General features: G+C 42.4%; 1 protein-coding gene across 2 annotated transcripts in view; it reads left to right on the top strand.

Moving 5' to 3' along the window:
• SLC4A11 (solute carrier family 4 member 11) overlaps nt 1-27,454 on the top strand; it is a 91,531-nt gene extending 64,077 nt beyond the window's left edge. For both annotated transcript variants that reach the window (XM_086747133.1, XM_086747132.1), the window contains 11 exons: nt 1,769-1,894; nt 2,641-2,754; nt 3,622-3,754; nt 4,066-4,139; nt 8,242-8,491; nt 9,250-9,356; nt 10,526-10,694; nt 13,161-13,334; nt 18,059-18,254; nt 20,418-20,587; nt 23,814-27,454. In XM_086747133.1, coding sequence (XP_086603259.1) covers nt 1,769-1,894; nt 2,641-2,754; nt 3,622-3,754; nt 4,066-4,139; nt 8,242-8,491; nt 9,250-9,356; nt 10,526-10,694; nt 13,161-13,334; nt 18,059-18,254; nt 20,418-20,587; nt 23,814-23,877 — 1,577 coding nt within the window. In that variant the 3' untranslated portion in view covers nt 23,878-27,454. The remainder of the gene's footprint in view (nt 1-1,768; nt 1,895-2,640; nt 2,755-3,621; nt 3,755-4,065; nt 4,140-8,241; nt 8,492-9,249; nt 9,357-10,525; nt 10,695-13,160; nt 13,335-18,058; nt 18,255-20,417; nt 20,588-23,813) is intronic.
• The last annotated feature ends 270 nt before the right edge of the window (nt 27,455-27,724 follow it).

The following is a 27,724-nucleotide window of genomic DNA, read 5'->3' as shown; positions in this document are numbered from 1 at the left end:
TGCCTGGCCAAGTCTTTCCTTTTCTCTAAAGTTCTCAGGCACTTGGGAGTGTGAGGTAGGAGCCTGCAGCTGTTGGACTTGAGATCACGTGAGAGAGCTTCATCTGCAAGAAGTGAATTTCAGGCCTTTTGGTTGCCAAGAGTGGTCAGGAATGTGGTTTGTGGTTTCTGAATCTTCACAATAAATTGAGAGGAATCTGCCTTGGAACAGCTGGTCCTATGACTCCTGGAAGGTCAGGCTCATATTTGCGTGCTTGAGATATCTACTGTCAAGTTTCAGCCCCTGCCCTTCTTAAATTTTACTTTTTTCAAGGATGTTGAGCATCAGGAGTCCTATTTATATCTATTCTCTTGTGTCTGCAAACAGGAACCATCATAACGTGTCTTTTGTGCATATGGCTGCCTGTTGATTACACATCATCTTTGATTTTTGCATCCTACTTCTGTCCGTATCTCTGCACTGCAAATGGTGCAGAAAACAGATGTTAGATGAGATCCCAAAGTCACTGATTGCTTTTCATTCCGGTGATACGGTTAGTCTGTTGTGGCAACGTCCAGATTTTCTCAGTGTTGCACCAGCAACCTCGAATGCAAAGCCCTCCCTTCTCTGATTCAACTCATTGGCTTGTAGCTCTCTCGGCAAGGGATTGATGCAAGCAAAGGCTTGGGTGGGCTTTTGGGAGCTTAGGGGTTTCTGCCTGTGTGAAAGTTTACTGCTCAGGAGACTTCCAGAAAGGGGAATTAGGCAACTCCAAGCTTGTCCAGGTGTCTCAAAGCACGAGTGTCATCAAGGATGCTGCCACAGACAGGTTGAAGGCTTTCTTTGAAGAGGCCTTCTCTGGTGTATCGTCTCTGAAGAATCTGTTCTGTGGAAAAACTTATGTTCTCCTCCAGGAATATCAGCTGTTGTCGTCTCTCATCCTTTCTCCTGTGTGATATGAGCTCACTGGGGATGGACACCAGCCTGAAAACAGGAAAGGGAAAGGAAGCTACTTCAGAGGCCCTTAAATTCATATTATGACACTTTAATTCTCTTTCTGGCTGCTTTTGTTTTGGCCTGGTGTGTTTTTTTCCAATGGAGATGAGAGGGGGCGAGTGGATGGAAAAGAAAGAAGGCATTCTTTCAGAAGGGCTTTTTTTTTTTTTTTTTTACAGCAAAACTCTCAATGTGCGCATTCCTGACCTCTTGTGCTATTTGTTTTTGTAAGTCTGCTAGCACTAATTGGCTCCACATAGCATATTATTGATTCAAGCCTATAACCTCAGATTTCTGCCTAAGGAAAAATGGAGTGCTTCATGTTTTCCTTCCCAAGGCGTCATGAGTTGTGAAGACAAGTGATCATCACGAAGCTCATCAGGACCATAGTTCAGACTACCTATAAAGTTGGTATTAAAAAACAGGAGGTGGTGGGTTTATAAACCCTAAATTTAGGGTTTCTGCTTGATCCTCTTCCAAGCTTTTGAGGCTGGCAAAGCCGAACAAAAGGCTTCCCGTACTTCCTGTTTTGACGATGCCAAAACGTCTGTTGAAGCAGTCTGGTGGCATGTTGATGCTTCTACCTCTGGTCCTAGGTGATCAAAAGAGCGTGGTCATGCAAAATCAAGTGTTAAAGACCTATCTCTATGTTTAAGACCTAAGTGTGGACTGAATTTCTACTTCTGCCTTGCAACATGAAAATAACTAGTGGTACATAGGGCTGATTTGAGTAGAGTTTCAATGCTTTACAAATGGGCAGTACTAACGTGACTCTTGTTATGGTTTACACTAGGTGTTATTGGCAACAACAAAGCTATAGGAAAATACATCACGACTATGATCTTTCTGTATTTTGCCTGCCTCCTTCCTTCCATTGCATTTGGGTCACTCAATGACGAAAACACTGGAGGAGCTATTGGTAAGTTTATCAGTTTTGTGCATTTGTTAATAGGAATCCGTGTGTTCAAATCGGGTGGCTCTGGTCACAGGAAAGATTTGATAGTTTTTATTTACTGAAAAAACTCACCACTGAAGGTTTTTCCAATTGTTACATTCATGACTTTTTCTCAGAACACTAGAAAAACTGAACACTGCTTTGGATAGCATCATCTGGCTTGGACTGGTGATACTTGCTACTGTATTTTAAAATGATGCTCACTTTATAATGACGTATTTATTTGCACATTTTTTCCTAGTACAACTCCTGCGCTTTTGATCTGAGTTTGATTGCCAGTATCCAAACCACTGGTGTAGTGAATGGGTACTGTATCCCAGTTGTGGCCCTGAAGTTCCTACTGTTGTTGCAGTTCCTAGGAGTCTTAGTTGAAATCTGGAAAAAGTGTCCACAAACACTACTTATGGCTTTCATAGCTGTTTAAAATATTTTTTTTAAAAAAAAAAAGTTAAAAACAAACCCCAAAACAACAACAACAAAAATCCCAAACCAAACAAAACCCAACCCAACTTGCATAGTCCAACATCTGGAAACCTGATGGCATCCAAAATTATTGGTACAAGTTTACTGGCAAAGGGTCACTTCTTACTTTCCCCGTGTCTTACCTCTACATTGCTCTTATTAGTGGTTGGCCTCTATGTCCTGTGAATGGTTCCAAGACAGAGAGGTGTTGGTTAAAAACTGTTTCCATCCTTCCTAATTACTTGTAGATGTGCAGAAGACAATCGTCGGCCAGTGTATTGGAGGGCTGCTTTATGCGCTCTTTTCTGGGCAACCTCTCGTTGTACTCCTAACTACGGCTCCTTTAGCACTCTACATTAATGGTAAGTCAATTAAGCGTGTACATAAAGGGACCAATGTGATTGCGATTGGTGGAATGGGACTTGGTACAAGAACCTTGTAATCAAGTTAGAGCTTTAGTTGTGTTTGTTTAAGAAATCGATATTGAAGGGCTGCTTCTGGTGCTGAGGGAAAGGGGAGGCATTTGATTCAGGTTTGATTACAGTTGGTTTCTAAAGGAATAATTTTGCATAGAATAAACATTTTGTGAAAATAAGCATTTCTTCTGCTTCAAGGGGGGAATCTTTCATCTAATGGTTTCTCATGTGGCTGCATTTAACCAACTTGAGGATAAGAGTGTGAGACAAAGTTTTTTCAGGTGGTGGGTTTTTTAATTGATGTGATCAACAGCTTTCCAGTTACGGTGCAAGCTGATATTACTGAGCCCGAGGTGTAAAGGAGCAAACTCGGTATCTATAGGAGCAATCAGGTGGGCTGTGACTAGCTTGAAAGCTTTAAGACATGGGAGATCTTGTCTGCAGTGCAGTGACCGAGTAAACATGATGAAAAGCACGCCCTTGCTCAACAGCATCCCACAGTATCAGCGAGAGCAGATTTCAAGGGCTGAGTTTCTGGCCTTGATCCGTAGGAAAGATGCTCTGAGCAGTGTGGGAGAATATTTTTCTAAGTGCTCCCTATTTCTAGTGGAGGAAGGGGGTAGCAAAGGGGAAAACAGTTTGGATTGATCCAGCTTTCATTTGGCAGTGTAAGAACAGGGGTTTAGTGGTATCTGCCATAAGTGTGTTGGGGTGAAGTCTTGAAATTTATTCTTTTTGCTGTTAAGCAGATGGGAATCACAGGGTGCTAATGACAAAAATCTAATCTGACATGTGAATGCTTAATTTTTGCAGTCATCCGAGGAATCTGTGATGACTACAACTTGGATTTCAGTGCTTTCTATGCCTGGATTGGACTGTGGAACAGCTTTTTCCTTGTGATGTACTCCCTCTTTAATTTCAGTCTTCTGATGAAGCTCTTTAAAAGGTAGCTATTTTCAAGAAGTCATATTTTGATCAGATTATTCAGCAAATGGAAAAATTATACATTCCTCAAGCTCCTTAATTACAAACTTGCTGCGAAATGTATTTTGCGAGACGAGGCTAGTATCATTTCATCTTATTGTTCCAGCTTGAAAGAAGCTTTTAAAGATTCACTGGGTTTTGTTTCCTGAGCTGGAGTGTAACTAAAATTGGTATATTTTCATGTAAATGCATGAATATGCTGATTTTTCCTTTGAGTGGAGTTGAACACAGACTCTGTTAATGGCTATATTAATTCCTGGGATGTTTCCGCAGGTCAACAGAAGAAATAATTGCACTTTTTATATCCATCACGTTTGTGCTTGATGCCTTCAAAGGCATTATTAAAGGTAAGTCTTGCAACAGTGTTTTCCAGTGCAGATTTCTGCTGTGCTTCCTTGTCAAAGGGATATACGAGGCTGCAAATATGCATGACGTTTACTTGTTCCATGCTCATTCAAGGTCTTTGAGGGGAGAAAAAAAAGTGTGTGTGAGATTGAAGCAGACCTGTGTCAGTAGTTTACCTGGATATGTGGAATCTCTATCAGCTTTAATTTCAGTTACATGAGATAGGATTAGTGTCTTAACTCTTACCGAAAGGAGAAACGATATTAATGTTGCTATCTTCCCCGATACCTTTGGTCCTACCAAAAAAACAGTCCAATTTAAATGCAATGTGTCTAGACCTTTTTCCTTGGCCTATTGTTAAAATTATGTGGAGGGGAGTTGAAAGATATGTTGAGGTGACCCATTCTTACACGAGCTCTGAGAGACCTCCCTTCTTCAATGGCAACACAAGGACTCCAGTGCCTTCCAGCATGCTCCTAAAGCTGTTCTGCCATTTCCAGCCACTTGGTCCCTATTTCTAGGTGAAGGTCTAGGTGAGTATCCATGAGCAGCCTTGGGGTTTAACAAATTTCTCTGGCACCCCTCTTCCTCCCAGTCACGATTAGCAGGAGGTATTTATGAAGGTGAAAGATGTTAGCAGAAATACAATGTGGATGGCAATGTTTTTGCTCATCCCAGTGAGGAGCTGGCCAAGTCTATGTTCCTTGTTTGTTATGAGCTGTTGTCCAACAGCCCCAAGTCTGGGCTATCCCCTGAAATCATTCAGGACAAACTTAGCCACACTAAGCACGTCCCCTTTGTTTTCAAGCTCCTCAGACTCTGCTCATTATGGTATCTTGCATGCAAGGAGAACACCTTCAAAGAGCATGTTTGACACTACAAAGTAATTTGAAGTGAGATGTTTCCTCGCTTCATTGGGAAGCCTTAATTTGGCTCCTTGGGCGCACGCTTTGACTGTGCAATCGAATGATTTTTCTCTACGGAACACCTGCATCTTTCAAATATCCTGCTTAGACAAAGCTTGGTGAAAGGGAAAGGTGTTCTGAGATACTCTGCGTCCTCCTTGCTCGATACATAGCTGTGAGTTTTGCTAACGTGTGCTGTTAGTGCCCTGTTCTGGAGGCATGGGACAGTCTCCCTGTGGCACTAAGGTGTTCCTCAACAAAATATTCAACTGTTTGCTGGAACTTTTAGCAAATCAGCCAATGCAAATGTTCATGGTGCTTTTGTAGTAGAGAGCTGATTTCCTTTGGGAGGGACGTGGGGTGCAGGTTAAAAATACAGAGAGCGTCCATTGATCTCGGCTGCCAGACTTTCAGGAACATGCAAGTAATACTTCAGAGTATTGCAGTGGGGACAGGAGAGGATCCTGCTGCTCTTGCTCACATATGTTTTCCTCAGTCTGTTCACAGCCTTGATTTTTTTTGCAAGGTACTCGTCCACATGCAGGAAAGAAGGGGGGAGGGATGCGATACTGCCCAGAGGAATCAAGCCACACACGTTCACGCTATCCTGGTGACACTTTGTTTTTGCCGTGTGGCCCAGCTACCAAAGCTGTGTTTGTTTGATCTTGACATCTGCACTCTACAGGAAATGGCGGAGAACTGGCTGAAGCAAACAAAGCGCGTTAATGTTGTTGGAGAGAAGTTGAGCGTGTGTGCTGGGCTTCAGAATGGTTCTGTTTCAGAGCCACCTGCTTTGCTGCTCTCTCGGAATGTGGGCAACAGGAGTCACTTAGCTCTTTTATAAAAACAAACTATAAATCTGCAGGAATCAAGTACTTCATAGAAAGTCTGTGGTGCAGGATGAAGGCCTCTGCTAGCCATCTTGGTGTGTTCTTGTTGGTTTAACTAAAATCCAAGAATAAAGTCCAACTTTCTTCCCCTACATTCAGGATTGAGTGGAGCAATCCTACTGAATTTTTAGAATTGCAGCCAGAGAGGTAGTACACAGAGATGTAATCAGGCTGAACGCAGTGCACCGAAGATCTGCTCAGCCCTAAATCTATTATTTTGATATAGCCAAGTGTGGAAAATTGAGGTAATTGACAATACCCCCAAAAAACTAACTTATTTCATATTTATTTGAGTCCAAATTTGAATACGGAGGCATGGAAATACATTCTGCATAGTTGGAGTTTTATGTGCTGTGGTTTATCATATGCTTGTCTCTAGGACTTGGTAACGCGTAGGGTCAGCTGAGATGGTGAACAGGCGTTTAGCCCTGGCCAGCTGCTAATCCCCAGGAAACACTGCCATAATAATTATGACAAATATGTCCTTTAACGTTTAGAGCCGGAAACTGCAAGTCTTCCAACAACCTGTTCTGTGCCGATTTGCGGGTCATGGCAGTGCTCTGTGCCTCAGTTTACCTGTTTGCAAAGAAGGCGTGGGTGTCCTGCCTGGGCTGGACACAGCTGCGAGGACGGAGGGAGGAAATGATAGCAGAGCCTCTTCCGTAGCACGCAGTGCAGAAACACGCGGTGCTAACGGAGGTTGTAATGAGGTTGCCTCCTTACTGGGAGAGCTTTTCTCGTGCTTTAAAAGTGCAATGATCTCCTCATTTCTGGCTGCTGCTGAAAGCAAATTGAAAGGTTAAATCTTGAACTGTAAACCATCTATGATCTTTACATTTATACGCAGAGGTATTGAATGTGAAGTAACTGGTCTTTTCTCCTGTGACCTACATGCCTTATTGACCCCATCCGCTTGTTGAATGCCTGGACTTCTTTTAAAACATAAAGGTGGTACAAGCAAGATTATTATTGCTGTTAAAATGGTAGCATGGCTAAACATGGGGCGTTTCACATCAGAGCGAGCTCCAAACCAGCAACACAAACTGTGCTTTGGCCAAATTCAAGGTGGTTGCAAATACGAATTGTGTTTTGCAATAATGTTCAGAGCTTGTTTTTAAATATTTAGTTATGGTTTGTTTTGTTTGTTTTCTCTGTAGCTGCTGCAGATGGAAAAGCTGAGGTGTTTGGGGTTTTCAGAGACTTTATTATTATTTGGCAGTAGAGGGAAATCTTATGGGGAGCATCATGGACTAGGCTTCAGATTGTTGTGGTTTTGCTGAAATAGGATGGTCTTGCCCTAAACTTCTAAGTTTCCCTGAACGAAGTTTGGAGGCATATTTTGATTAAAGCAAAGAAAGAGATATTGCAAAGCTCTTGACATGGTGATTTCCATCCTCCTGTATCTCCCTACTGATAATAGGGAGCGTTGGTGTTGCCTGCTGCCATCTGATCACATAACATGGGAGTATCAAGGCTGCAAAACCCAACTCCCATCTTCTGTTTTCGCTTGCTCCTTCTAGCACCTCAGACTCTTGTTCCCGAAAGAGGTGAAATCATCCCAACACCATGTTTGTATGCCTGAAGCCAGCTGATGCCATAGAAATGGAAACAGCTGTCTAAATGCTCAAAAGCAAGAGTATATTTGCAACTGTTAATGACTTACATAAATGCCTCTGAGCTAACCTAATACATTTGTGGACAATTCCAGAAGCATTACTGGGTGTTTCGCTTGTACAGGTTGACTTCAGGTGCTCCGTAACTCTATTTCAATTTGCAGTGTTAAATATAAATTAAATGTTCTGCCAGGTTTTGCATATCATCAACACTTACCTTTAAAATCTGGACAAAATCCTCCAACCTTGGAGGAAAAGTAATTACTGTAGATTTTGTAGTCCATTTATGGACCTGTGCAGCCTGGCTGCTCTTAATTTTTTCAGAAATCCTGGTGGAATTTGTTTACCGGGCTGCTGAAAGTAGGTGTCTTTTTATATGTTTAAGAGCAGTGATTCCAGTGCTAGCAACAAAAATAACATAAATTATTAGCACTGGAAGTCCTTACAGTTCAGATGTGTTGCTTTAGATCAATTTAACTTTAAGTTAAAATAAGTGAAAAATAAAATTGTGAAGTGCTGGCTTCGTAAGAGAAGCAGCTCTCCTGATTTCTTCTCACTGGTTTGAGGGGTAGAGCTATAAAACTGGTGAAGCGTAATGTTAATACTGCATGGTCAAGCAAGAAAGAACCACTTTATTTTACTTGCTTTGATTGTCACAAACCTATCCTAATGCTTGCCTGTTGGTTGTTTGTACAGTTTTTAAGAAATATTACTACCATGGGTGCACAGGAGACAGTTACTTGGAAAAAACACGAACTGATGCTATTCCAAGCCTCTGCATCAATACCACCTTCTTGATGAATTCATCAGTGAGCAGATCCATGTCCCTAGAGAATCAAACAGGCACGCATGATGTGCATTATGGACGTGAAACTGCCGTCCTTAGTCTCATGTTGATGTTGGGTACCCTTTGGCTTGGTCATACGCTCTATCAGTTTAAGAAAAGGTGAGTTGCTTCAGTCTTAGAGCTCAGACTACTGATTATTTCATATTACCTGTGAGGAATCGCTAATGATTTAGAACTTCAATTATGTAACTCAGAAAAATTAGGTGGAACTCTTCCGTTAGCGGCAGTGGAAGCCAAAGCCAGTGATGAACTTGGCTGGCCACATGGACAACGTCAGCAGCAGAACAAAATGTTTGGTCACTGGATGATGCCTTTCCGTACTCGGTTTGGTGTCGCGAGTGACTTTTTAGAAAGCTTTGGGTGAACCATGTATTTCATGTTGGAACTCCTGTAACTGCCCCAGATAGGCATGGAACCATGTTAGGGGGCAAAAACTTCTGATGGTGCTCGAAGGTCTACTGGGAATGTACCTTCAGTGTGCTCTTCAGAATCAAACGTCCAGCTCTAATTTGGGTTTTACTCCTATTGCCCTTAAAACTCTTCATTTGAAATGTCTGAGTAAGCAATTAAAGTAAAGTGGAAATGAGACACAAATTGGTGCTTGGATGACTCTTTTCCTAACTTGCATCATGGTTTGTTTCTTTATGGATTTTGCTTATGTATCCATCAACCTTCAAAGGCTATAGATTCCAGAGGATTTAGGGTTGAATTAAAGACTAATTCTTCACTGCAAATACCTCTTTAGAATTGCAAGATTGGACTGAATTGTCACTTGTTAAAGCTTTAATGCTATCTGGACTTGAGCGATAGTCCCTACAGTGTGATCTTGATGGAAATTTTTTGTCTTTAAATTGCAGCCCGTATTTACATGCGAGAGTACGTGAAATTCTGTCCGACTGTGCCTTACCGATTTCAGTTCTGACTTTCTCTGTTGTGGGTTCCTATATCTTCAAGGAAATCGAAAGTAAGTTACCTTTCTATTCTCTGGAATACTAAGGGAAGGTATTTAGGGTGTATGAAGAAGAAATTAAATCCTAGCAAGATTTTGCTAAAAAATAGCAAAGTTCTTCCATATAATTTCACAAATGCTGCCTGTACCTCTCACCACCCCAAGAGCTCTGATTTCCTCAGCGTTAGATGTAATTCATTCAAAATCCTGATCAAGTGAGGCTGAGTGAAATTGTTTTTTCTCTAGATAAAATATTCCAGTGTGTCTTTTCATTTGCATATTATTTAAAGTATATATCTTGTACAATAAAGAGGATCAACAAGTTCTGGCAAAAGAACAAAGGGCAGAGTAATTAGCAGACAGGAAGCATTGTTGCCAATTGTACAGACGTAAAGTTGATGATCCCAGTCTGTCCTCTTTGTCTCCACGTTTTCCTAATTCAGGTGAAACAGAGTGGAGTATCTGGACAGTTCTAAGTTACACAAGGAAATCTAAAAATGAGATACCATTCGTTGGCCAAATAGATCAGATTTTCCATATCAGGAAGCGATAATGAGGACAGGAACTGCATTGTCCTGTAGTGACGTGAGTGGGTGATGTGAGGAAATGTATGGAAACAAATAAGAAATGGCTTTTTTTTTTTCTGTGATGGCCATTCCATCCAGTTGGATTGTAAAATCATGTGTGGCCATGTGTGATTTATCCCTAGTCGTGGATTTCTTCCAATGGCAGGAAACTAGGAGCATTTTTTACTAAAATGCCTTGCACAGGTTGTTGGAAATGAGGAAGTTTTAAACTACCTCTGCCAGTTGATTAACAGAGCAGGAGGAGTATACTGCTAGTTAGAAATAAGGTTTTCTAATCTAAAAGTGCCTCACATCTGTGGAAAAACAAGTTTCCCTCTTTTGTTTTGCTCAAATATGTCATGTCTCACTACAACTAGCAGTAATCTGTCGAATCAGGATGGCAGCCAAGTTCTAAGAGGATGGAGGAAAAAAAAATAAACTAAAACAGCCAGATGAGCCCATCTTCCATGACCTTCTGGCTCCCAGATGCCAGAGCATAACACCTGGCTTGCTGCGGTGGTTCTCAATAGTTTGTGGTGTGGGTAAAATATTACTTGGGTCCACATGGATGGTTGGAAAGAAGGTGCCCTTCTAACATCATTCCCCTCCTCTTTCTAGTGTCAAAATTTAACTACAACCCATCTGAGAGCTTGTTTGTGCTGGCTCCAGTCCAGTCCCTCTCCATTGGGTCAGTGATGAGCGCCATGGGGCTGGGGTTCCTCCTGTCAATGCTCTTCTTCATAGAGCAGAACATCGTGGCGTCGCTCACAAATGCCCCGGAGAACAGGTAATGCTTTTGGTACTCATCTTTTTCTGTGGAGGGACATTCTTGAGTCTCTTCCCACCACTGCTTGTCTGATCAGAAAAGATATTCAGGACATGTTCTTCAGAACTTCTCTTGTCACAGATTAATGTAACTCTACTACTTAACTCCTTACCATCCCCAAACCCCAATATTGTTGTGGAGTCTCAAAAATGCAAACCGTAGATGAGCTTATGTCAACCTGTTTCTTCTTTGCCCATGTGTGAATGTTACATAGATATTTTGTATTGCTTGAGGTCTGTGGATGTACCTACAGTTATTTAGGGAGTGTCTGACCTGTGTGGACACTTGCACTGCTCTTGCAGGACAGACAATTTTTTGAAAATGAAAAGTCAAGGACCTGCAGAAATGTCATAGCATGACACAGTGTGGTTGAGCATCAGAAAAGAAGTGTTTGGAGCTGTTAGTCTCCAATTGAAAAGGTGGAAGTGAAGTAAAACTGTATGTCTAATAGGTCTGATTTATGTGCAAACTTGAGTTAAGATTTTGCACTATTAAAATATTGCCTCTGATGTTTTTTGTGCTGACTGCAATCAGATATGCTATCGAGAGCGAACGTGTATGACTCTTCCAGGGAAACCACCATGTCTCAGAGGATTTTTTGCTAATGTAATGCGTGGGAGGGTTCTCTCCTTGCATAACGTACATTAGCATTCTCAGTGCTGTAGTTGGAGTGACGCTGAATTAGGGGAAAGAAGACAAGCTCAAATTCAGTTATACTAATTTGGTTGTTTTTTACCACTTGATTTTTCCTCTTGTCTTTATTATATCCCTTTAAGTAGAGCATTGCATAAATATGTAACATAAGTGGGTCATCTCTTTCCTAACATGAGTTTCTTCTAAACTTTTGGTGTTTTCTGCTGTGGTATCTTTAAGGAATGTAAAATATTCTTTGGAGTTCTTTGTGATTTTTTTCATAATGCCTTGTTACAGGGTTGAGCTTATGCTGATCAGGTATCAGAGCATGGGTTTTTAGAGGTACCACCCATTCTGTGGTACTATCACAGAATAAAAATACCATCATCTATACCAGGCAAATGGAAGAATATCCTGTTTGGTGTCCTCCCCAATGTAGTGATTTCCTTGTGTAGAACAAGCAGGGAAAAGGAGGATGCTTGCCTGAAAGTACACTGATGTGTACTGTGTAAAGAACAATCCAGGCAAGCTGATGGGGCAGTCCAAGGAGTACTGGGCTGGTTGGGCAGTGTGAAGATAACTCAGGATAAGGTATCTAGATCTTTGTGTGTTGTGACTAGACAAACTCAGTGGAGCCTGTCCTTTGGTCAAAGCAGGACTGCGGAGACCAAGCAGTATCCCAAGGGGACTAAACGCTGCTGTTACATGACCTTTGTACATAGAAAACCCTCTGAGATGGGCAGATGTGCTTCATGCCCTAGATGGCTCCAAGTCTCTGCTTAGATATTGAATGGAGCTTGCTTGGGTGGTGTTTAGACACCTAAATGGTGCTTCCTTGCCAGTTGATGGTGCCCAGCAGCAATTCAGCTGATCCCTCATGTTGTGCCAGGGTGAAGACTGCTGTTGGCTCTGATCCCCAGGCAGAAACACAGCTATAGACCTTTAAGTTGGGTATCAAAGTCCAAGAGCTGAATCCTTCCCCAGCCTTTTCCTAAAATTTACTCATGGCACCTGAGCAGTTGGTACCAGATGGCTGTCTTCAGAAAAGAGGCAGACCTTTGCAAGGAATGGTAAGGTTAAACTAGAGGCGAGTTCAGAGTTAGTAGTTGCTCTCTGTAGTCCTTGCAAAGTGAATGTGAAATCATCAGCTTCCTGGGTGAAGGCTGCCAGTTTCCCCCTCTCCTAAGAAACAAAATGGGGGCGGGGGGCTATCCTGCGTTCCTCAAAGTTAGAAATGTATCTCGTTGGTTGACTACCAAGAAGGAGCTGAAGTTTAATGAATTCATGCCCTGTTTTCTTATCATGCAGTAGCAATTGCATAATTAGGGGGTGACTGCAGCATACTGAGCATGTGTTCTGGTTGTAGGGAAGGAGGGAAATTGGGGTTAAAACCAAGAAAGGTGGGAAACTACAGAGTCAGTAGTTTAGCAACCCATGCCCAGGTTTCTAACTGCTTCTTGAACTCTGCTAACAAGTATACGTGTATATCTTGAATAGAGTCTACAACAAATGTAGGAGCAAAATGCTGATGGAATTTTCATGGTCTGTTATTTTAGTGAGTTGCCTTTCTGCTCAGCATCGTTCTTTCCAGGAGATGACTGCTTTGGGAGCAAACAATCAAGTTTCATTACCTTTTGCGTTCACGTAACACAGGCTGTAAAGCAGGAGAATTGTGAAAATGCTTTGTGCATGAGAGTGCACTTTGGTGTTTAGCATTCGAGCTCAAGTTCAGCCAGAGCAGCCTATTACAGTTCACACGGAGTGTAACTGCTGTCAACAAAAACCTTGTTTCAGGTTGGTGAAGGGAACAGCTTATCACTGGGACCTCCTGCTTGTTGCGCTGATCAACACGGGGCTATCGGTCTTCGGCCTCCCGTGGATCCATGCTGCCTTCCCTCACTCCCCAATGCACGTCCGCGCCTTGGCCTACGTGGAGGAGAGGGTTGAAAATGGACACATCTATGAGACGTAAGTAGGAACCGCGGAGCTGTCTTGAATCTCTTTGGTTTCATTTGTGGTTTCCTAATCCTTTGGGTGCAGTGAGTTACGTGACTGAGGAGTTAGCTGTCATCTTGAAGACCTGTGAGATAAGAAGTTGGAGGGGAGATGCACCAAATAAAGCCACCTGAGCCAGCGTAGCCTGTGACCCCGCTTCAGCAAAGCAATTGTTTTAGGACTGTCACAAATTTACACTCTTGTCAGTGGCTGGCAGCAGCCTGCAGAGATTCCACCCACTCCGGTGGAATGCAAATTCTTCTCTGGAAGAGTCAGCCAAGGCCTCTTTCACATTTATCCTTGTGGAAAGCTGAGGAGATGCTTTGGCCAGATCTCCCAGATGTCTTCACCAGAAAAAATCCAGTCTGATTCATTGCCTGAAACCTGTCTGGTGGTTATTACAAAGGGTAGGAAAAATGCAGCATTATTTCAGAGCTCCCATAGCATCTTCCACCATGTTTTGGGAAGGAGAGATGCCTATTAAATTCTCTTGGTTTTAAACAAAAGAGACTGAAGCTATGCCTGGGTCATGACTTTCTATTTAAGACCAGATTTTTTTACTGCTCTGAGTTGTCCAACACGCTCTTATCAGAGATGTAATTTAAAAAAAAAAAAAGAATAAATCTAATTTCTTATGAAACCTGCCTCAAAGTAGAGATTATCTGGTCTGTTTCATCTTAATATGTTACAGTTGAGTGCTTTTTCCTCAGAAGTGGTAATTTCCACTCACATGCCATTAGTTTTAATTATCCTGTCTTGGTTTCCATTTTCAGAGTTGCCACTTATCAAAAGTGAGGCTAAGTGCTCATTTACTTTGAGGGACGAAGTGCGTCTGTCTTAATTTCTGTCTCACCTTCACACTGTTCTTGGTGCCAGCTGGGCCAGCCCAACTTGGCATGGCTGTTTTTTCGGTCCGTAATGGACAGATTTCACCTTCCACACCTGGAAATTGCCAAGTCCTGCTTCTTCCTGCAACAGTTTCACAGACCTTTCCTGGGAAATTCGTCCCTTAAGCTTGTATTCTGTTAGTATGTGATGGTATTGTTGTTCCCACAATTATAACTATCTTAAATAAATGCTAAAGCCTATTAAAAAAAAAACCCAACTTTGTAATTTAGTAATTTTAAGTTCTGTAGGGTTTTAATCTCTTGCTCCTAGTGTCCATGATCTGCTCTGGGACACCTCTGCTCTCCATTTCTTTGTGAGGTGCAGAATTTATACTTTGAAACCCATGTGTCAAGCCTCCTCCTTGTGTCTTCTGCTGCCAGTTTTAACACTCGACGGCTTTTTTTCCTGGTTTGCCACCCACTGTCTTTATTCTGCTCTCTGGCTTCTCCCTGACAAAGTCCAGTTCCCTGCCTGAATTCAGGACTACCTTCTGCCCTTGTCCTCTTATCCTCCACCCAGCTGCCCTGAGGGGTACCTTGATCTCAATAAGTGTGTTCCCTTGTGGCAACGCTGCTCTTGGGGAGGCAAATTGGTACTGAACTGGATATTGGGAGTGAAGAAGGGAACAAGGATTTCCTAGTTATTTGAACTCCCTTTGAGACTGAAGCTTTTTGTTCTCTGCAAAACATTGAGCTATAAACAGGAGGCTCTGAGCAATGTTGTCATCTTTTTTTTTTTTCCTTTCTCAGCCAGCTCTGCTGAAAAAGAAATTTTCTAAAGCTTAATTAGAAAATCAGGAGTTCTTTCAGCACTGTGTCCCTCGGCAGGCTCCTTTCCTCCACTCGAATCAAATCTCTTAGTGAGGACGATGATATAAACAAGAATAAAGATCTGTCACAACGAAAGCAAAATTTTCTTTTCCTATGAGTGACCACTTGAGTTTCACCTGTCAATCTGCAAACAGGCTCTCCTTACTCATATGGAGAAGGTCAGGAATGGCTGATCCTGTGCTAGCTGTATTTAAAGGATTCTGGGGAAATCAACCTGGACTATGCTCTTTAATCTCCATTAATTACTTCATTTCCGTTGCAGCAGAGGCTTTCTGGAGCTGTTTCCTCAAGGCCCAAACCAGATTCTGAACACATGCAAATTACTACATTTCTTCTATTGGCTTAATGTGACTGTTCTTGATGGCCGTACCCTGGAAATAAGAAAGGTGCTAGAATTGGCAGAAGACCAGTTTGAGGCTGGGAACTTCAGTTTTAAAGATATTAAGTTTGGTCAATTTTGAGCAATTTTAACTATGTTGTGATAAGAAATTCCAAACTGCTTTAATAAGTGGCATTAGCAGGAGTTGACAGTAGTAGTTGCAGTACATCTTCTATGTGATCAAAGACTCCTCAGTGCTGCGATTGCTGCACCCCCAAGAGACAACAGGCAGAAAATTTCATGAGCTTAAAAAATCCATTAGCAAAGGGCTGCTACTCCGAGTTGTTCTCGTACTTGCAGACTTGCATCTGGTTGAGATGTGGTGGCGGCTTCATATCGAATTTTGATCCTGAGCTCCTTGATTTGTGTGACTTCACTTGCAAGGAACCTAGCAGACTTGTGTGTGCCCAGACTGACACTTGCAGGTCACAAGCATCCCCAGCAGTGTGTTAGATCTTTGCCTGAAATAGCAGAAATGCTTCCTCTGCAGCTTGGCCAATGATAAAGCTGGGGAGCTCTTACTATACCTGGATGAGGCTAAATCAGCTAGTGCATCCTTTCATTCCTGCTTTACTGGGCTACTTGAAAGGCTTGTAGTGGTTCTGGTAGCTCTGAAGTAGTCTGGCCACCCCTTATCAGACTACTCTAAATTGGTGCTTGCAGTTGCATTTTAAGCTGCATTTAAGCTTGGTCATCTCTGAGAGATCTGTTCTGTGGTGATCCAGACCTGGAGGCAATGAAACGGGTGCCAAACTACATCCACCTACGTGATATCCCAGTTCTTTCAGAGCTGGCAAGAGCAGCCTGCAGGTAAGAGTAGGGAAGTGCTCTACTCTCCTTTGGCCTCTCTAGGCGTTGGCAGGGGCCTGTTGACATAGGAGACTTGCAAGAGGATCTGCACAAAATCTGTTTGGAAGGAGGAACGCTGTAGTTTCTGCTGTTTAAACCTAGCCAGAGGAGGAGAGGTCACTTAGAGGTTAACACCTCCTGCCTCTCTTCTATGCATCCTCTCTTGATAATCCTGGATAATATGTATGACCTGACCCATTATTCAACAAGAATTCAACTGTTGCCCTCAGGACTTTGTGATATCTGTTGTTTTTTTAGGTCTCTTGAGTGCTCTTCTTAATTCTGCCATGTTTTCCAAATCCCAAGGGCAAGCCTTAGGCTGTAACCCTTTCCCTCTCTCTCTGTGGAAGGGTCCTTTATCCCCACAGCTTTGTTATGCTCTTGAGTGTACAAACAGATTTGAAGTTCAACCTAACCTTACTTGTAAGCAAGACTCTCAAACTTAATACTGAAAGAATTCACTGCAAAGCAATGTTCTTGAGGACAGAAGGGATTACAAAGTCCCAGCAGTGCTCATGTAAAAGAGGGAAATGTGTTTTGGTAGATCTTGTGGCTGGCTCTTGTGTTAATCCTCGGAGTATTTTGTGTACAGGGTTAATTCGGAATATGAGGTCTTCCATCCAGGGAATGAGGCCACCAAATGACACCAAAACAGCCTGCGGATAAGAATTTCTTCTGATAACAGGGGGATTTATTCACTGGCTTATTCACTGAATAGGTGGCTTTATCTTCTAAAAAAAAAAAAAAAAGTTCTGTTACGAATCCCCCTTTTCTCTGTTTATAAGTAGTCTTGTACGATGAGTTTTCTTCTCTCCTATCATTTCTGGTAATGTTTTTTCTTAACCTAGAATGAGATGCTCGCAGGTTTAGTTCAAGTGGGAGGAAAAAAAAATAAAAATAAAAATAAAAAAAGCAAACAACTTCCCCTCACCCCCCACAAGTGGGCTCTGAAAGCTCCTGCATGATTTCGTGTCAGTCTTTCCCTGCCCACCTCCCCATTAAAAATAAAAATAAAAATAAATCTGTGGTCTGTCAGCTCTGGAAAATTTGCATTATTTAATTACATGCTTTGCATTGTAATAGGCAATTTTTAGTGCAGCTGTTATTACCCACAGCAGAACTAAATTTCTAGCTCCTCACAGTGCTCTGGGCATTCCCTTCCACATAAACAAGGAGATCCTCACATACATAAAAAATGCTGACTCGCAGTCAAGAGAGTGCAGACTTTTTCTTACAAGAGGTTCGTTAGTTCCCATAGAAGTCAATGAGCTTTCTTTTGGATAAAAGCCAACTGCATATACACTGGGTACATCAAGGAGAGGATTACTGGCCAGAAAGAGGGTTCTTGCCTGGGTTTGTGTGGTGTGGGTTTTGTTTTGTGGGTGGGGTGTTTTGTTTTGTTGGGTTTTTTGGTTTGTTGATTTTTTAATTTTTTTTTCTATGTGCTAAACAGAATTAGTTTAGAGGGCAATCTAGTTCAGGATAGGATTTGTGAAGCTCTGCAGAAGGGGAATTTGGCGTTTTTCCAGCCCCTCTGTTTGAGCTGTGGATTAAGTGCTTGGCCAGGATCCAGCAGAGCTCTGCCTTCTCAGTGTCAGCACGGGGCCAGAAGTGCTGATCTCGGTGCGGTGGAGATGAGTTTCCCTTTCCCGAGCGGCACGTGCCCTGCACCTACGCAGGGTAGTGAGCCCCAGTAATAAGCTTACATGGATACTGGGATATTATCCTAATCTCTGTTTTCTTGCTTTCAGGATTGTGAGCGTGAAGGAGACCCGGCTAACAAGTCTCGTGGCAAACTTCTTGGTTGGCCTCTCGCTCCTGCTCCTTCCTTTCCCTCTCCAGTGGATCCCAAAGCCGGTCCTCTATGGCCTCTTCCTCTACATCGCGTTGACCTCCATTGATGGGAATCAGCTCTTTGAAAGGGTGGCTCTCCTGCTCAAAGAACAGGTACACAAACTGGTGGAGTAGAGAAAGAAATTTTATTTACAGCCTTGGAACCAGCCATTAGCCAGGAGCTAATGTGGAATAGCTGCTGGTGTGGGGAATGGAGTTACCCCCAAAACTCGTGTTCCCAAGAGGCTGATTTCCAGCTCCAGCCTGCACTTTGTATGTCCCGTTCATCTTTCTCTGCAAAGGAGTGAAACTTGATGGTCTCTAGTTTATCCTGGCTGCCACTGAAACATGAGCAAGAGAAATCTTTTACACTAAAGCGGACAAATGAGTGGGAGAATAATGCAGTGTCAGACAACAAAAGCAGCGTGGTTATTCCTGGGTTAAAAGAAAGTGGTAGATGAATTGTTTATAGAATTGCACTGCATCTCATCTGTCTTTCACGTTCTCTGTAAATTGCTTTCTGCATTTCCCTGCCACAAAGGCGTTTGAGCTTTCTTGTTCAGAGCGATGTCTCAGATACCATCCTTCTCTTTTCAGTCTGCTAAGAATGGCTTTGAGCCCCTATTGCCAGAAGGCAAAAATGAGAGTCTGAATGGAGCCAGGATAGCTGCTACCAATGAAGACACCCCTTAAACTGTGTAGAGTGCAAACAAAAAAATACGTACAAACAGTGCCCCTTTAAAAAAACCAATTGCATGAACTGTCACTCACAGAATGTAGAGTGGTTTTAAGTTTTTAAAACCCACTGTGGTGTCTGTCAGCTGCAGAGTCCATTTTAAAATAGAAAAAAAAGTCAGAAAGCACATGCATAATGTCAGTAAATAGTGATCTTTGATTTCCCCGACAAAGCTTCAGCACAGGTTAATTTTTTTTTTTTGCTGTATTTTACACTTTCATTTTGACTTGTGTGAAATACCACGAGAGAGGATTTTAAACTCAAAATGAAATGACTTGCATTATTGAAAGCCTTCTGATGTGGGATGAAAACCAATTGGGAAGACCTGCTTTCAAGCCATGTCTGCTACAGGTGCTAAGAAGGTGTTAGCTTGCAGTGCAGGCAGTACCTGGGAGCGGTGGTGAGTCTCCAGCTCACCTCCTCTTATGTAACAAAGGTCAAGGGCTTAATAAGCCCAACATTTGGCTCAGCATCTCTACTAATCTCTCTTGATCTCTAATATTACCTCCCAGAGGTCAAAACTGTGAAATCAGGGTAAAGATTACATTTGTCATCTCAATTTTTGAGTTGAGGATGGAATAGTTACTGATGGATGTGGAATATTACCTCTGGATTTAGTACAAATTATGTGTGGAATTTTCCGAGCTTTGGTTTGCAAAAGTAAAAAGTATTCTCAAATATGGAGATCTTCCTTTTATGGAAACCTTTTAATGAGTCATGGCACAATCTGAAATCCATTGAGCCTGTATCAGTGCCAGCAGACAGTCGCTCATACTCTTCATTGATGTATAGACAGTGAGTCAAAGCCTGTGCTCAGATATGAGCAAGTAACTGTCAAAAGAAACCATGAGTGATATTTAGCCTATTAATGTCACTTTTTGTTTACCCCGCTTCTTTCTCAAAAATGAATCACTTATACGAGTTGAGAAAATCACTGGAGCCTGAGTATAGCCTCTTCCCACACCTCCCCAGTCTCATCTCCTCGTCTTCCTCTGCTGAGGTTCAGCCGAGAAATGGGACCACCAAGGGCGAGTGTGGAGTATGATCAGCAAAGAACAGGAGGCTATGAAATAATGAGGAGCTGGGCTTCAGGTGGAGAAGCCATCCAGCAGTAACAACACCCAAATGCATCTGCTTACCATCATCCCCCCCTGCACACCCCCTCTAGGCACTTCACATGTTGCTGCAAAGCCCTGATAATCCTACTCTGGGGAATCTCATTACTGTACTTATCAAGATATTTTACTGCACTCCAGATGCTCCCAAAGGCAATCTTAGCTCTGTGGTGTCTTTTCTTCTCCAGGTTCCTAGTGCCCAGTCATCTTCTGTGTGTTGCTGCCAATGCTGAGGTTTAAGGCTCTTGCTTTAACCCTACAAGTCCCGCATTCAGCTGTTGAACCTGTTAAGGACTCTGATGTTGATGCATTCTGTGTGTAAACTGATGTATTCGTTAAAATTCTTGTGTTCAAAAGCCCGTGCCATGTTCTGCAGTCACAAGTCGAGGTCGCTGCATGTCTAATGTGTAATTCTTCTCTTCTCAGACTGCATATCCTCCGACACATTACATCCGCAGAGTGCCCCAGAGGAAGATCCACTATTTCACAGGCTTGCAGGTCCTGCAGCTCCTCATCCTCTGTGGTTTCGGCATGTCACCGTTGCCCTACATGAAGATGATCTTCCCGCTCATCATGATAGGGATGATCCCTATCAGGTATGAAGCTTGGCTGCCTTTTTTTGTCTCCCGTGCCTTTCGTCTTCAGGCCTGGACTGCAGGAAGTCTGAGTGGTCTAGAAGGACATCCAGTACTTTCCTGAGTAGCCAGATCTTGGAAAGTGGGTGATGGTGACCTCTTCTTCACCAGCTGCACAGGCTTGAGGAATAGTGCAGAGAGCCTGCGATTTCACTGGTGCTGGGTGTTGTGCAAAGGGTTTCTGGACTAGCAGGTACTTTTCTTAGAGCTAGCAGAGAAGCAAGTCAGTCTTCTTTTACAGTTTGAGAGATGCCTGATCTTCCTGAGAAGCTGTAGTCCAAGCCTTCCCTCTAGGCTTTTGATGATTTTCCTTGTTGCTTTGCAATTTGATTTCTGAAGACCTGTGCTCAGAGCAGAGCTAGAAACTTTTTCTAAGAGGAATCTCTTATCCAGTGCTGTGGTGGCCTTACAGACCTCCTGACTGCCATTGCAAGTGATCAGTTAGGTCAAACTACCTCATTCAGTCTTAAAATGTATCTTTAAAACTGAGAGGACCCCACAATATCTTGCAGTGTTGAGAGACAGTCGTTGAGAAATTTAACTAATTTCTTCCTTGATGTTCATTAACAGTGACTGCCCATCATTCTCCAGTTAAATCATTCATGCTCTGTCCTTTGGATATAATGAGAAGCCATAATAAGATTTCGGAAGGAACAGATCTGTTTCCAGTCCACTTGATTGTTTTTAGGCCAGCATGGTATCCAGCAATATCTGGTCATCTTTAAGCTTGCAGTCTCAGATTTTCTGTCTGTTCTCAATGTTCAGGGCTACCAATGTGATAATCTGCCAAGGCAGCTATTGTGGGGTTTTCATTGGGTGATAAAGATGGGCCCAGTTCTTCCTAAAACAAAAGCAAATGTCAAGCTACCATGGCTTTCAACAGGATCTGGTTAGAGCTATTTGGGTTGGATTTTTAAAAATAAACAAAATCTTGGAAAACCCTGAAATTATTGTTCCTATGGTAAGAGCCTCTCACCCAGCCTTCATGTAGGTGTCACTTTGGATGACTGGTTAAGTGGCTGGTAAATACTCCAGCTGTGTGCTGTGCTGGATGATTGACTCCTGTGGGAATTGCCAGTCTCAGAACAGAGCAGCTCAGTACAGAAAAGAAAATACAGGACAGTCTTTGCCAAACATTCAAGTATTGGACATAGTGTAATAAGCTAAATTAGTGTGGAGAGAGCGCTGTATTAAAAAACTTGAGTGCAAATATATATCTTTTTTTTTTTTGAGTAAGATACTATCATATTATACTAGTTCTATTGCTAACTCATTCCTCTTTGCAGAGCAGCTTTTCTAGTAGCTGGCTCATCAGCCCTGCTGCTAAAGGGGACATGGTGCTACCTGGCACAATACAAAATTTGCCCTTGGCTTTCCTTTCCCCTGGTTTCTTTTGCCTTCGTGTAGTTTCTGTGGGCTCCAGCTGAGAAGGCAGCGTGATGATGCATGAGCCCTGTAGCTAACAATGACTTCTTCACAAAGATTTGGCATTCTAAATAGATGAGACAGAAGAAATTAAATATCTTTTTTTTCCTCTTTTTTTTTTTTTAAAAAAAAAAGTGAAGAGAGGAAGAGGAGATGGGAGAGTAGCCAAGGGTCAAAGTCAAGAATCAAACCCAGATGAGTGAGTCATGGCTCAGTGTCCTATCCAGAAAACCAGCCATGTTACTTGTCTGTCTCAAAGCCACTTTCCCATCCGTCCGACAGCATTAGATGTGATTTGCATTGTCAGTGATGAGGGACCATCTATTTCCCCTGGTGTAGTGTTAATGGGAAAGATAGTGGATTTCAATGGCTTCTCGTTATTGCGGTGGAGAACAGCCTGTTGGGAGAAAATGTGATCTCTCTGGCTATCTCCAGTTCCTGGCTTTGATTCAGAACTTTGAGACTAGTTTTTGGTTACATTCTAATCCCTGCTCTGAGGAATGCTGAGGTTAAGGCTGCTCAGAGAGGAAGAATCTTCTTTCCAAGTTCTTTGTGATGCTTATCTGTGCTCCCATGGCTCTCAAGCATTTTATGTCGTGACGGGTCTATTTCAGCAGATCTTGGTGCTTCTCAGTAGTCAGTACTGTTTCTATTCTCTTGCACAGCTATTGAAAAGCCCCTTCCAGGTCTTAAACTGGCTTTCTAGTGCTTTGTGCCTTGTTTTAACAGCTGAAGAATAGCTTCCTTGTTAAGCAAGGAAAAGGGTCAAACTAAATCTGCAGTAGGATTTAATGAGAGCGACTTCGTAGCATATTGTTACATATTGTTATTGTTTTTCGCACCCAAAAATATTAATTCATAAGGATGTTTTTATCTATAATAAAAACAAAATTAAAAAAAAAACCAAACAAACAAACCTCAAAAGCAAGGGAATCACTGTCTCCGTGATCCAATGGAGAATCCAGACATTGGGTAGGGATGGAGTCTTACTAGCAGCTGGAGGAATGAATGTCACTGCCCTTCTTAGCATCTTGCCATGATCTCAAGTCTTGCTGATATGCTTGGTGCTTCTTTAAAGACCAAAGCTTCTGGGTTGTCTATTAAAGCTTCTCTGTGGTAAGAGCTGAAAGGAGTGACCTGGGGTACTTGGAGAACTGAAGAGATCCAAGACAAATAACCTTGGTATACAGATCTTTGAGTGAGCCCTGTAAATTCAGAGGAGGGTTTCTCCAGTGAGCTCTCAATGCTTGGTGTTGACAGTGTTGTAATAAGTGTAAGGCTGTGTCAGGTGGGGTTTGTGTGTTGGAAAACTATAGGGAAAGTGGTGAAGAAAGGAGAAGCTAGAAGTAAATGGTGATTATTGACTAGCAAACTGGAGGCAGTAGGGAGCTATTGCCTGCCTCCCCGGCACAAACCAGGAGCACAGCTGTAGGTCAAGTCAGTTCGTACATTTTTGGCACCTTTAAGACTCTGTGGTGATAGTGGGTTCTAGGAAAGATTTTTGTCTTTGAGGATGATCTCTTTCGTCTTCAACTGAAATTAGAAGGCTTCTTCAAGGAGGAGGTCTGTGCTGTTATTCCTATAAATACTGTACTTGTAGGATTGGTTGTTTTTACTTTCCTCCACTTCATCTCTCCTTTAGCTGGGTGAATCTGTTGTATGCATGGCCATGGACAAACTCAACTGAAAAACCTCAGGACAGAAAAATGAAATGTTACGTGACAATAAACGAACACTAATGCTCTCTCTTGTTCAATCTTAGGTATAACCTGCTCCCTAGGATCATTGAAGCAAAGTACTTGGATGCTATGGATGCAGAGCATTAAACAGGAACCTTCATGCACGGAGCAGCTAGGACAGCTCTTTCGGAGTCGGAAGGCAGCTTTGCCGAGGTGTAGAACGATCTATCTGCAGTTCTTTCTTTCACCACTTTCTTTCTGCTCTAGTATGGCGTTGGTAATGCACAAATATCAAGGACAAATTGAGCATTGAAGTGTCAAACCAAAACAGCCTTGGACTTTGGAGACCAATGCTCTTTTGGAGCTGTGAGGCAAGCAAGCTTTATGGAAATACTACTTTCCACATCCCAGAACTGGAAACCCCAAAGATCAGCATGTCCATATGGTTGGAGCATGCATTCTCAGAGTTGTTGTGTGTTCCCTTGTTTTGAGGGGTGGGGGGAAACTCTTTTTTATGCACCACATCCCTTTCTTCCAGAACACTAACGACAGAAACTGACCCTTCTTTTACAGAATGATAGTCCTGTTCTGGCCTTTGAATTTCATTTCCCGTGCATCCAGCATTCTCCCAAATTGGTATTCTGGGTGGGATGGCCTCATGCTAATCCACTGATGTCAGGGGAGATGTCTGGCCATCTCTTCACATTAGCAGGGTTGGAAACAGATATAATTTGTAATACAGTCCACAGCTTTGGATGAATATTTAATTCCTACCAGTGAGCTGGAAATGTTCAGAGGTTGGGCTCGCATGGTGATGTTGATGAAACTGCATCTGGGTCTAAGCTATTTGGGAATTGTTTTGGATCTTTCTGCCATTACTTCCCACTAATCAAACACAGAAGTGTCGTTTGCACAGCTGTAACGTTCTTGCTTGCACCCAGTCAGATGCTGAAACTCGTCAAAGGGCGGTTGGGTTAATGGTTGCCTATACATATGTACAGTAGTGCCTATGTGTACATATATACATATGGATTTGTGTATATATTTTGCATAGATATACAAATAGGCCTGATTCTTTCAAAATATCAAGTGTTTTGTGCAGTCAGTGTTACCCGTGATGTCTTGACCATATACTTGTTCTCTGCTTCAGTGCTGCTTTTTCCTCATTTCAGATCTGGTCACTTTTTTCCTTTTGAAGCTGCTCAGTTACTGGTTTTGTTCATGTGTTGCTTTATTCAAGGTGTTTCTTTGCTTTCCTCTTCTCATGGCTTGAGACCTTCATCATTCTGTCTTGATGCTCAAACATGTGAATTTTGCATTTGATGTACAGCATGCGATGAAAGTTTTCCTCTTTTGCCTAATCAATATTTGTTGGTCATTCCATTGTTTCTGTTTTGTAGCTGTTCTGGTTTTCCCCACTCCCAGACATTATATTATATCTCTGGATGAATCTAACTTCTGCTGTCTTTTATATTTCCGTTTATTTAATTTTGCTTGCACTATGGTCAGTTTTCTTATTTGGAGTACTGTGAAACAAGCTGCCCTTTAGTTCAGTGCTTGCCCTTTGCTGCACACTGCAGATCACAGGTAAAGTGTTGAGAAAAATGTGGACCTCTGAAGATAACGAACTTCGAAACGGTAGAAAAGGAGGAGGAAGGGTAATATAAAATGAAATGCAAATGTATTATTATCACAGAGAAGCATTTCTTATCAATTGCTTGCCTGGTAAATGGATGGTGCAGAGTTTATCAGCACATGCCCTACTGATTGGATGTCCTCTGCATGATGAGGAAGACAATTTCTGTAATGAGGGAGGAAGGCATTGGGTAAAAAGTTCCTATGCTTGAAACTAAGTCAGGCTCAAGCCACTGAAGATTTGGTGCATTTGCACTAAATATCAGGTAGTATTTCATCTTCACGTAGCTGTCCACAGCTTTAAAACGTGTGAAGAACCAAATTTTTATTTTCTTATGAAACTCTTCATCTTTGATACTTGGAGGAGAGCAGTAAGTGTTCCCAAGAACGTGGCCATGGCTGATATCTCCCAGAGCAATCGCAGGGGGAAACTGTCAGCTTAGCAAGCAAAACAGCATTATGTGACCTTTAAAGTATGACCTTCACGTCACACCAGCCAACCCTTGTGGGACTGCTGAGAAGTTTCTGGGTCAGGTTGACGACCCCAGTACGTCAAAGCAGGTAACGCACCAGGCATTTGGCTTTCAGTCAGTCCTGGAAGGCAGCAGGGTCGCTCGTGCCATGTCTGATAAGTGGCAGGACAGCAGGTACAAATCCATGTGTGGTTTCTGGCCACCTTTGTCAGTATTTCCTCAATTTTGAATCATTTCTGTGGTGAGATCACTAATACCAGTTATCAAAGTGTACGTGTAGAAACAGGGAACAAATGGTCAGCCAACGGGATTTTGGGGCAGCGCAAAGGCGGAGGTGGTGAAAGTATGTCTGATCTTCAGTCAACAGAAAAAGAGCAGGTGACAGCAAACAGTTCAGTACCTGTTGTAAGACAGGGAGCACAGAGGGCTGACGATGCTTAAATAACACGCTTTTCCCACGGACGTCAAAAAATTTAAGGTAGAGTGAGAAGCGTCATCCTGTGGTTGAGTAAGCTGTTAAACTCACGTGTCCTGGGATTGCGTTTCTGGTGTCACAGCTCTTGGCAGGAAGGAGTCGCCCTGTGGGCTGGTTTCAGTCATATTGTGGAAGCTGTGGCTGGAGGAAGGAGAGGACTTGCCCAAGGGAACGTGGTTCTGATCCTCTTTGAGGAAGAGCAGAGAAATTTCCTCCAGCACAGAGCACAGTGGGGTGAACTGGCATGCAGATCTCACCAGAAGAAACCATTTTGAGATGTACGTTCCACCCCCCCACTTAGAAGGATGGAAAGTGTCCCCATTTAAAGCCTCTTTGAAAGCATTGATTTCAGATAGTGTCAAATGTTAAAATCCAGATAACTGAACGGTTAAATATCCATCACAACACCTGTTTATAACTTTTATTGCTGTTGCTTTACTGGTATGACTTCAGTGTCTGTATTTTCTTTGTACCACCAACGGGATTCTGTTTTGCAGGATTCTTTTTTTTTCAACAGAGGTCAGGGGCCAAATAATCAACTGATGGGAAATGAGCACAAGTTGGGAAAAGTTGTGCTTAGACTGGTTGAACATATGAACCTATGTCTCGATATATGGGTAGAAAGGAGATGTGAGACTCGAGGCCTCTTGGCTCATAAGGGGCTCAAATGATCCTGCAGAGGAATTTTTTTTTTTAAAGTACCTTTTCTTGTTTGCTTCTGGTTTTGCTGACTTAAACGCAGGCGTCTCCAGGAAGTAGGCTAACCAGGGAAGGAGAGTTTGTTCAGAGTTGATTGAGCACTTTAATACTTCTGTGAAGGTTAAGACAATTAGAATGTAAAAGAAGTTTTATTATAAGCTCTTTATATACGCACAATGCTATGTATAACTGTTGCCAAAGAACTGGGTTTGAAAGATATCGATAGCTGTTAAGAGAATCCATGATGTTCAGCTGGAATCGCAAGGTAGTAAAAGGCTTCTGAAACAAGTGGATTTTGGAGGCTGCCTTTTGACAGCGGCCGAAACGATCAGAAACTGGGGATAGAAGAAACTTCTACTCTCAAACTTGTAGTTTTTGATCCTTGCATTGAATGTAGGACCTAGAAGTTAGCTTGACAATTAAAATTGGATTTATACCTGAATGGTTTTGTTGGTCTGAGATTTATTTTGTTGCCTTTGGAAATACTGTGGGCACGCTGTATGTGGAAATAGATGTGTTTCTCCATGTAAATTAAGGAAATTTGGTGGAAAACATGGACAGTTGAACAGGTGGCATAGCACTTTATAGATTGCTTAGGAAGCAAATCTGACAACCTCACTAGCAGCAATCCCCAAATTCTCTGGCATCGACATTTGAAGGTATTAATAAATGTCAAGCTCTACTTGGATATGCATCATTGCATTGCTGCGGA

This window comes from Chlamydotis macqueenii, chromosome 4, assembly GCF_036417535.1.
Source record: "Chlamydotis macqueenii isolate bChlMac1 chromosome 4, bChlMac1.mat, whole genome shotgun sequence".
Lineage (NCBI taxonomy): Eukaryota > Metazoa > Chordata > Aves > Otidiformes > Otididae > Chlamydotis > Chlamydotis macqueenii.
The sequence above is the reverse complement of the archived record's forward strand: the minus strand, read 5'-3'. Positions and strand labels throughout refer to the sequence as shown.